This window comes from Coregonus lavaretus (assembly GCF_964263955.1).
Source record: "Coregonus lavaretus genome assembly, chromosome: 37".
Classification (NCBI taxonomy): Eukaryota; Metazoa; Chordata; class Actinopteri; order Salmoniformes; family Salmonidae; genus Coregonus; species Coregonus lavaretus.
The window spans coordinates 6,865,077-6,874,975 of record NC_140024.1 but is presented as its reverse complement, the minus strand read 5'-3'; the positions used below and the strand labels follow the sequence as shown (position 1 = coordinate 6,874,975).

Genomic DNA, 9,899 nt, shown 5'->3' with positions numbered 1-9,899 from the left:
TGTTGACTGTGATCAGTGCAGGGGCATGTCTTGTCTGTTTAATGAACAAAATACTAACTATTGATTTCATTTGCATGGCACAGCCATGCAGCCTATAGGCTGCACAGACCAGTAACATCATTAAACTCAAAATATGCTATTCTATTTTTTTTAGTCTTATAATATTTCTTAGAACCTGCCTAAATGAATAAATAATGGATTCTTTGTGATGGTGTACAGTATATTCAATGGATTTATTAAAATAGACTCCCACCCACATCAGCACATACTCCCACTGGTAACCAACAGGTGTCGGCATGCGAACAGGATGTGTAAAAGGCTTATGCTGGCAAGAATGTGGTAAAAATGGAACTGTTTGAAAGGTGCTCATATAAACATTGGCCTATACCAATCTCTCCTTTGACCTTGAAACAGTGTCCCATCAGCTTTTCATTTAGGGGCAATTCCATGGTAACGGAATTACGCTGAGACTCCATTTTGTCACTTACAAATGTATGCCAAACACATTTTTTATTTAAAATGTTAACAAACCATACAACTCTATGCACAATGGCTACTTTGAACAATTTACACAGTAAAACAAACAAACAAAAAACATTTACTGGAAAAACTGTGCAAATGCAAAGTTTGGTAACATAATTAGTTTTATTCTGTTACCAAACTTGGTATCTGCACAGTTCTCCTGTAAATGTGTTTTTGTAAAATGTTCAGTGGAAATTGTTAAAAGTAGTCCTTGTGCATAGAGTTCTATGGTTTGTTAAACTCTGAAATCAATGGTTTTTGTTGGTATACATTTTAAAGTGAATGAATCTCAGCATAATTCCGTTACCATGGAATAATTGCCTTTAGGCTACTTTGTTCCCACAACTACTTAATTCCTGACTGACAAAAGTGAAAGTGAAAGGGTGTAAAGGGATTTCCCATGCCTCCTGTAGAGGGCTGTTAGGTGACAGAGTTGGGAAATTCCAAGTTGACTTCACACATTCTCAGACTGAAGGAGTTGTTCAGGCACACCCGTCGCTATGGGCGGGCCATAGGGGGCCGGGCCCCCCCCCCCCCACTTGAGGGAATTTATTATTAAATATAGGTACTGTAGGCTAATAATAATTGTGCCGTGCCCTCCCATGCATTGCATATGCCCCCCTTAAGACTGAGGTCTGGCGAGGGGTCTGTGTTCAGGTGTCAGTACCCACTAGGCACAGAGGTCAGTTTAACATTTGGTTGAATTCATCGTGAAATCATTGGACTTGTCATTGGACTTCGGTTAAATGTCATTGGACTTCGGTTAAAAGTTGGGAGAAAAAAGACAAAATGCCCTTATATTGATGACATTTTGCAAATCCAATTAGTTTTCCACATTGATTCACTCTCTCTCTCTCTCACTCTCTCTCTCTCACTCTCTCTCTCTCACACTCTCTCTCTCTCTCTCTCACTCTCTCTCTCTCTCTCTCTCTCTCTCTCTCTCTCTCTCTCTCTCTCTCAAATGGAAGTGATGCCACCGCCTTTATCTGTTTTTACACCATTGACAGTAAAAAAATGACTTCATCCCTCATTTTATAGCCTACTGTAGCTAGCCAGGGGATTTCCCTGAACAAAGCAACCAATCGTGTAGATGTAAACACACTGTCATCATAGCACGCCCAACTCGCTGCTTGCTGTTCAATTTGTCAGTGCAGTGAAAGACAAATAGATTAATTCATGGCAGAGCAACAACCACAATAAAACTAAGTTCTATTATTATTGAGTCGACTGGTTTCTGTTCCTATCAGATGGCGGTGGAAACTGTTCGTGAAGAGGACGTGCTAAATGTGATCTTGTGCCGAACTAGCACAGGCGGGTGTCTTCGGGGTACTTACCGGAGAACAGAGCTACAAGTGTCAATCAAGCTCCTGTCGTCTCGCACTGCAGGTCGAAGGTAAAGTTGGCAAATCTCAAGCTCAAATTCTATGACAAAATCTATCTCTCTCTCAATTCAATTCAAGTCAAAGGGCTTTATTGGCATGGGAAACATGTTTAGATTGACAAAGCAAGTGGAATAGATAATAAACAAAAGTGAAATAAACAATCAGAAATGAACAGTAAACATTACTCACAAAGTGTTCTAAATAATAGAGACATTTTAAATGTTTTATTATTAGCCATGTACAGTGTTGCAACAATATGCAAATAGTTGAAGTAGGCTATGAAAGGGAAAATAAATAGACAGATAAATATAGTTTGTATTTACAATGGTGTTTGTGCTTCACTGGTTGCTATTTTTTGTGGCACAAATCTTGCTGCTGTGATGGCACACTGTGGTATTCCACATAATAGATATGGGAGTTTATCAAAATGTGATTTGTTTTCAAATTCTTTGTGGGTCTGTGTAATCTGTGGGAAATATGTGTCTCTAATATGGTCATACATTTGGCAGGATGTTAGGAAGTGCATCTCAGTTTCCATCTGTATTCTCTCCAGAGCCAGGTCTGCCTATGGCCTATGGCCGCCTTTCTCAATAGCAAGAGTTATGCTCACTGAGTCTGTACATAGTCAAAGCTTTTGTTAATTTTGTGTCAGTCACGGTGGTCAGGTATTCTGCCACTGTGTACTCTCTGTTTAAGGCCAAATAGAATTCCAGTTTGCTTAGTTTTTTGGTTAGTTCTTTCCAATGTGTCAAGTAATTATCTCTTTGTTTTTTCATGATTTGGTTGGGTCTAATTGTGTTACTGTCCTGGGGCTCTGTGGTGTCTGTTTGTGTTTGTGAACTGAGCCCCAGGACCAGCTTGCTGAGGGGAATCTTCTCTAGGTTCATCTCTCTGTAGGTGATGGCTTTGTTATGGAAGGTTTGGGAATCGCTTCCTTTCAGGTGGTTGTAGAATTTTAAGGCTCTTTTCTGGATTTGGATAATTAGCAGGTATCGTCCTAATTCTGCATGCAGTCTCAATTTGGTGTTTGTCTCCATTTTGTGAATTCTTTGTTGGTTAATGGACCCCAGACCTCACAACTGTAGAGGCCAATTGGTTCTATAACTGATTCAAGTATTTTTTGCCAGATCCTAATTGGGATGTCAAATGTTATGTTCCTTTTGATGGCGTAGAAGGCCCTTGCTTTGTCTCTCAGATAATTCACAACTTTGTGGAAGTTACCTGTGGTGCTGATGTTTAGGCCAAGGTAGGCATAGTTTTTTGTGCGCTCTAGGGCAACGGTCTCTAGATGGAATTTGTATTTGTGGTCCTGGCAACTGAACCTTTTTTGGAACACCATTATTTGTATTATAGGTGCTGCTGTAGGCCCTTCTTTGTTGGGGACAGATCATCAGCAAACAGTAAACATTTTACTTCAGATTTTAGTAGGGTGGGGCCAGTTGTCTCTCTCTCTCTCTCTCTCTCTCTCTCTCTCTCTCTCTCTCTCTCTCTCTCTCTCTCTCACACAACTTTCTAAAAGATGACAAATCTGTCACATCATGGTGATTACTTGTTTAGTGTAAACAAAAGCCTTGTGAACCAAGACCACTTCAGCAGGTGTTTGTGTGTTTATATTTGTTTACTGCATATGTTTGTATGTGGTGTGTTGACTGTGCGTTTTGTTCTGCCCCAGTGAGTGGACTGAGTGGATGAGAGACGTGGATGTGGTCAGACAAGTCCATTCAGAGCGGGTTCTGGTTCCACTGGGTGTGTACAAGGCCTGGTGTCTGATGGGCCTGCTGTATGACTGGATGCCTGAAGGCTCTCTGCACTCTCTACTATACCAGGTCAGTGTAATATATGAGCACTCAGTCTAACTCAAATATGAATATGCATGTATAGTGTGTGGCAGTAGGCTAATTGATTAATTTAAATAGGTTCTGCATCTTTTCCCTTGGTTGTGGCCTACAGTATACACAGAGTATACCAAACATTAGGAACACCTTCCTAATATTGAGTATTGCCCATTCACCCTCTGAATGGCACACACACAATCTGTCTCAATTGTCTCAAAGCTTAAAAATCCTTCTTTAACCTGTCTCCCCCCCTTCATCTACACTGGTTTAAGTGAATTTAACAAGTGACATCAATAAGGGATCATAGCTTTCACCTGGATTCACCTGGTCAGTCTATGTGATAGAAAGAGCAGCTGTTCTTAAAGTTTTGTACACTCAGTGTATGTCAACAAACTGGTGGTCAGAGCTTCGATAGACACATATAAAGTTAATCAAATAATGTCCTTCTTTTGATTGCTTTATTTACAATTCCCGTGTTTTCAAGGAGAACATTGCTAAGCTTGTCGCCCACATGCTGTGTCTGGAAAGCCCCTGGCTGATGCAAAAAGAGATCCATCTGTCACTGCCTTATTTACACAAAGAGCTCTTCCTGGTTCAGGAGAAAGTGCCCTGGCTGGAACATAACGTCAGACAGTAGACATGTGACTTAATTCCAATGCACATGACTTAGTCTATCTGTGGTTAAACTGTATTTACATATAATAAGTTGGGTCGTGATCAGGTTGAATTCTTTAGGATTTTCAGTTCACAATTTCAACTTTGTGTTGTCATGTGCTTTTTTCCCCACTAGTCATTTTCAGTTCCCCTTTATTTATTTATTTAGAGAGTTTATACTGAATCTGTTGAATGATTGCAACCCTTGTTATCCCTGTCAGACCCAGCTGTATCCAGGTCTACCGATGAGTTTCAGGCTTGGCATCCTATTAGATGTGGCAGAGGGGTTGTGCCACCTCCACTGCATACCACTCCCCCACCAGGCCCTGAAACCCACCAATGTTCTCCTGGACCAGCAGTACCGGGCCAAGGTAGAGAACAGTGACTGATAACTGACCCAATCCTGTACTACAGAGACAAAAGCCTTCTCTCTGAGTGGTGAAACTAATGTGAGAAAGAACTCCATTTGATTGATGGTATATGAGCCATTGGATATGGTGTATTGTGAACGGTTACAGGTGCAAGCTTTACAGTGTACGTATGTGGGTTTGAGTCTGTGTTAGAACAGGTGTTTTTTGTCGATTTGTATGTGGGTGTTTATGTTCATGTGTGTTGTCGTTTATGTTAATGTGTGTGGGTGTTCATGTTCCTACCTCCAGGTGAGTGACTGGGGCCTGCCCAGGGAGTGGAGGGTTGGCTCCTCTCTCTCTGCTGGAGGAGGGCCCTGCTTCAGGGACTTGGTATACCTGTCTCCTGAGGCCCTGACAGGGACCACACCCTCTGTGGAGGCAGACATGTACAGGTGAGATCACCTTTCATGATCCTGCCACTTCAAACAGTCATATTCACCAATGAAATGTACCAGGTGGGGCAGGAGGGGTTTAACACTTTTCTACAGATGCCTTTACTAATGAACATGCAGTTACCCAATGAATATCTTCTCTCTTTAGCTTTGGTGTGCTGCTGTGGGAGACTTTGAACAGAAGGCAACCATGTGGAGGTGTGTTTCTATATCTTTCCGTCTATTCAAAGCACAGCTCTGTTTCTATCAGAGGAGACTAGGTTATACCTGGCTGTATGTCATACAGTCTCAATATTTTATTACATTTGTAACTTGTAAGACATCATGTCATTGTCTATGCCCAAGCAGATTTGCTCCAGCTGCTTTCAGGTGAGGATGGGGTTGATTCAGGCTTGGAGGATGAGCTGCTACCCAAGCATGTGCCCCACTGCCATACCCTCTCCCAGCTGATGAACAACTGCTGGAGCACTAACCCACACAGCCGTCCAACAGCAGAGGGTGAGTCTGTCTGTGAGGGTGAATCAGAGTATAGATAGACAGTGGTGAAGAGAGCAGCTGTGCCTGGACTTTGTGATCTCTCCTTACAAGTCCCCCTTCCTTGACTGGTTACCCACCTGCCTGTTGAGGACAAGTGACAGGCACAACCACTTGCAGCACCCACCTCCTCTCTGTTCCACACGCCAGGACTGGGAGATACAATCCCATACCCTACTTCTGCCATCTAAATTGTGTGTAATTGTTTATTATCTGATGTTAGTCCATATCCATGTATTTAATTGCCTATGACTGCCATGTGTATATAAAAACAATCTTGAAATGTTGGTGCATTATGGTCAATGTGATGTTTACTTGGCAGACATCTTTTTCATGTCCTCTTCTTGCTCTCTGTCCACAGACTGTGCATTGGAACTGAGGAGCGCCATAGCAACCTTTGATCCTGATGCCATGACAAGGGCTATCCTCAGGGTGAGGGAAAGCAAGGTACTGATCATCCTTATTTAATAAGTTCTAATATTACACTCCGAAGTCCGATATTCTCTGTTACCACAACCCTGATCTGCTATCGGTTTGTTTTGACTGAGGGAATCAGGATATGTTTAATGTGGTTTTAATCTCTCAACAGTTACCACTGATAACAGTCTCTCGTCATGAGCAAACATGTGTATGCGTCTTCTGTCCCTTTACCAGGAGAGGGCGCTACATGACTCTAAAATACATCCTGTGAAGGATATTCCCATTGAGATAAACAACCTAGAGGTGAGCTTGGTTCACATTTTTGTGGTATTATGACTGTACTTAATGCTTGTGAAGTCTATTACATTTAAAACAATATTTACATATCTCATTACTAGGCCTGCGCTGGTTCCGGAGACACTAAATGTGTGGGCAACAAGACACTGCCTTTACCACAGACTACCAGCCCTAGTGAAACACTCCCTAGTCCCCCTACAGCCATATATACAGGGGAAGCACCCCAGAGGAGGCACTGTCAGGGTAAGAACTTCAAACTGATCGATAATGAGAGCAGTTTGTGAATGTGCTCAGTTTGTCAGTGAAACCACCCTGTTGTTTATCTTCTTTATTAAGTCATGATTAATTTATACCTTATCCCGAACAGTATAACAGCAACATGTGTCTCTCCCCAGACTGTGTGACTGGCTCTGTGGTGTCTTCCAGCAGTGGCCCGGTTCCTGAGCATCCCAGAGGGACAGGATGCGTCTCCCAGGGACAAAGACAGAGCCTACCACCCCCACTCTCCTCCAGCCCCTCCAAAGCCCTCAGACAGAGCCCTCTCAACCAGCCCACTGCCAGCTCCCATGGTAGGAAATGTGTTTAAGCTTAGACCTCCCACCTATTACCCAGTTTTGTTTGCAAACTTATGTACAGTGCCAGACTGTAGCTATCTAGAATTTACTTATCTTTTTCTATCATGTTTCTAAAATGTTGCTGAAAAAGGTGAAGAGAACGTAAAGCAATATGAAAGTGAGTAGACGTTAGAAACAATGCCTCCCTCTGTGTGTTTGTATGTGCACAGTAAGCAGTTTTGGGGATTGCTGGTTTCCTGCATGGCCATCCTTTCACAGTCTTATCTGTATCCAATGCATTTCCTCTCTTGAGAATCTTTGTTTCTCTCTATAAGTTGTCTGTTGTCCCAGTAAATGCTCTGAGTCAAAAACATTTTGTCTTTTAAAAAGCAATATATGGCTACCACACATTTTAAAGTGTGTTGAATAAGAGGGTAACTTGTCTAGTAGGGCTATGAATTCAGTGAAATAATCTACTGCACAAATTACTGTCTTTCATATCAGATAGCTACTACTTCTCTCTTGTCCTCTTTCTCTGAGTTGTCTTAGTATTTTTCTGAAGGTCCTCTCTACATGATTTGTGTTTTATGAGTGTGTGAGAGATGTGATATTATAGTTTTTGTACCATCCCTGAAACTTCACCCTCCCTTCTTGTCAGCAGCTGCACGGTGTGTGACTCCGACGGCGGTGAGCTGTTGTCGTATCCTGCGCGAGAGGCGTGAGGGCATAATTCGAGGCATGACGGAGGGACGACTCAACAACCTGTTGGATGTGCTCATCTCACGGCGGGCCCTTCCCCTGGAGGCCTATGAGGTCATCTCTGCCTCTCTGACACTGACTGCTCGCACACGCTCCCTACTGGACACCTGTGCCTGTCTGGGGGAACACACAGCTTCCCTGGTAGCTACCACCCTTGGTCTGATGTCCATTGCCACCAATCGTGGCCCTCCACAGATGTCTCACTGAAGGTGGATGGATGGTTATTAGAATGGGGGTTGTGTAGTGATGGGCCCCTAACCAAATGTATCTGTTCACTGTTTATCGTGTCATACTGTATCTCAGAGAGTCAACTGAGACTGGAGCCTTGGAGTGAAGAGCTGAGGAACCCTAACCAAATCTATTCTATACTGACTCAGGTCTAAGGCAGACCACAGTCCATCAGAGTGAATATCAATTGGAGAACCTGAGATTCCTAATTTCATCAGAACAGCTGCAATGACTCATCTATATACATAGAGATCCATGTTGGTGACACACCCATCCATGCCTTTGAAGTCTGAGTATTCAGTCAGAGTGGTGCTACCTCTGAAGTTGATGTCAATAATATGTTTGATTAGAGGACGCTTCTGTGACAGTAAAATTATAGAAACAATGTTGGAGAGAAACCAATGAAAGGGAATAGCTGTGTGGATGATTAGGAGTGATTAATCTGCTTTGATCATGTTTATGACCCATCACTAGCGATAATGAGTGTTAACTATGTGTTGAGGGAGTACTGAGCTAGCACACAGAACTGTTTGTTCTATATTAGATGCTACATTTTCTGTGTTATGACTTTTGTCCCTCTCTCCTCTGTGGGTTATTGCATGGTGCCACAATGTAGCTCGTCTTTTGACAGCCTGTTTATAACGTACATATTGTACAAAACTATATGTTCAACATAGTTTGGATTATCCTGTTCAGCAGTTTCTGACTTGGTATCTTGTAACAAGATTATTATTTGTTGGTTTATCATCAGATAAGTCTCATTTTATGCTACTTTTGCTGGTTGTTTGTGTTTGTAAATCTGTTAAATCCTTGAACCTGTAGGTCAATGTCACATTCCCCTCAGGGTACCCTTTGATTTTGTTGCCCATCTTGCGCATCCCGCCTTTTAACAATTACATTTACATTTTAGTCATTTAGCAGATGCTCTTATCCAGAGCGACTTACAGTTAGTGAGTGCATACATTTTCATACTGCAATACAATGTCTAATTGCATGTCTGGTCTTCACACCGTACCACAGGCTTCACACAGTACTAATTGTCACACATTTTAAGTACAGTCTAAAGACGTTTATGTACTAAAAGGGTAAAAAGGGGTCTTGTCAAGTGAGAGGCCCAGTGAAGTATTGGCCATAGCGTACATCTTTTTTTTTTTGGAGGGGGGGGGTCTGTTTAACATCATGATGAAGACAGTCATTTCCCCAAAGCACTGTCTGTGTGAACAGCCTAATGATCTGAATATTTTGAGTTGCATAATAAAGCAAATGAATCTATAACGACATAACATTCGATCAAGACTCCTCCTTGACACTCAAGAAGCTACTTTCTTGTTTTTTTTTTTTAGTTCATGCACTCAGAAACAAAGGAAGATTTTTAAAAGAGGTTGTAATTTTGATCCAGTGGCATAAAGTAGGTCTACTTGGAGAATTTTTGCCTATTACTGTTGCGCTCAAATATATTGCCCACTGGGCACACACACACACTTGTATCAATGATGTTTCCACATAATTTCAATGAAATTACTTTGAACCAATGTGGAATAGACGATTAATTTACATCTGTGCCCAGTGGGTGTTTTCTCGCTTCAAAACTGGTTGAATGGCTATTTTCACCCTGAAGGTACCTGTAAATGACCACAGGTGAGATAAATTACACATTAAACGGGAATCGCTTCACTTGCCGACAACCAAATTCATTTCATTTGAATTCTGAATAATTGATTCCAGGTATTTATTTTACTTTGAAGTGAAAAATCTGTTTCATTTTTGTTTCTTGGTCCAGTGCAGTTGTAAATCAAACAAATACTGTAAACACCTAATTATATATATATATATATATATATAGTTATTTTAGAAGAAAATAAATAGTGAATCATGCAAGTGTTCCAATATACTGCATTTGACAGCAACTGTA

At 41.7% G+C, this 9,899-nt stretch overlaps 1 protein-coding gene across 5 annotated transcripts; it reads left to right on the top strand.

Moving 5' to 3' along the window:
* Positions 1–1,669: 1,669 nt before the first annotated feature.
* On the top strand, positions 1,670–9,270 carry LOC311111778 (receptor-interacting serine/threonine-protein kinase 2-like). Of its 5 annotated transcripts, none has more exons than XM_084154605.1 (12): positions 1,670–1,915; positions 3,577–3,730; positions 4,615–4,764; positions 5,053–5,195; positions 5,344–5,393; positions 5,544–5,693; positions 6,091–6,176; positions 6,384–6,452; positions 6,548–6,689; positions 6,842–7,015; positions 7,152–7,178; positions 7,662–9,270. In XM_084154605.1, the coding sequence occupies exons 1-12, from the start codon at positions 1,770–1,772 to the stop codon at positions 7,964–7,966; spliced, it is 1,596 nt and encodes a 531-aa protein (XP_084010731.1). In that variant the 5' UTR covers positions 1,670–1,769; the 3' UTR covers positions 7,967–9,270. The 5 variants fall into 5 exon arrangements, with proteins under 5 accessions (XP_084010731.1, XP_084010730.1, XP_084010734.1 ...); XM_084154604.1 differs by having other exon boundaries at positions 5,541–5,693; XM_084154608.1 differs by lacking the exon at positions 7,152–7,178.
* Positions 9,271–9,899: the final 629 nt, after the last annotated feature.

Coding starts and splice junctions, on each gene's coding strand:
- LOC311111778 (XM_084154604.1), top strand. CDS start 1,770: ATGGCGGTGGAAACTGTTCGTGAAGAGGACGTGCTAAATGTGATCTTG. Junction 1,916..3,576: donor TCTCGCACTGCAGGTCGAAG/GTAAAGTTGGCA, acceptor GTTCTGCCCCAG/TGAGTGGACTGAGTGGATGA. Junction 5,394..5,540: donor CAGAAGGCAACCATGTGGAG/GTGTGTTTCTAT, acceptor TCTATGCCCAAG/CAGATTTGCTCCAGCTGCTT.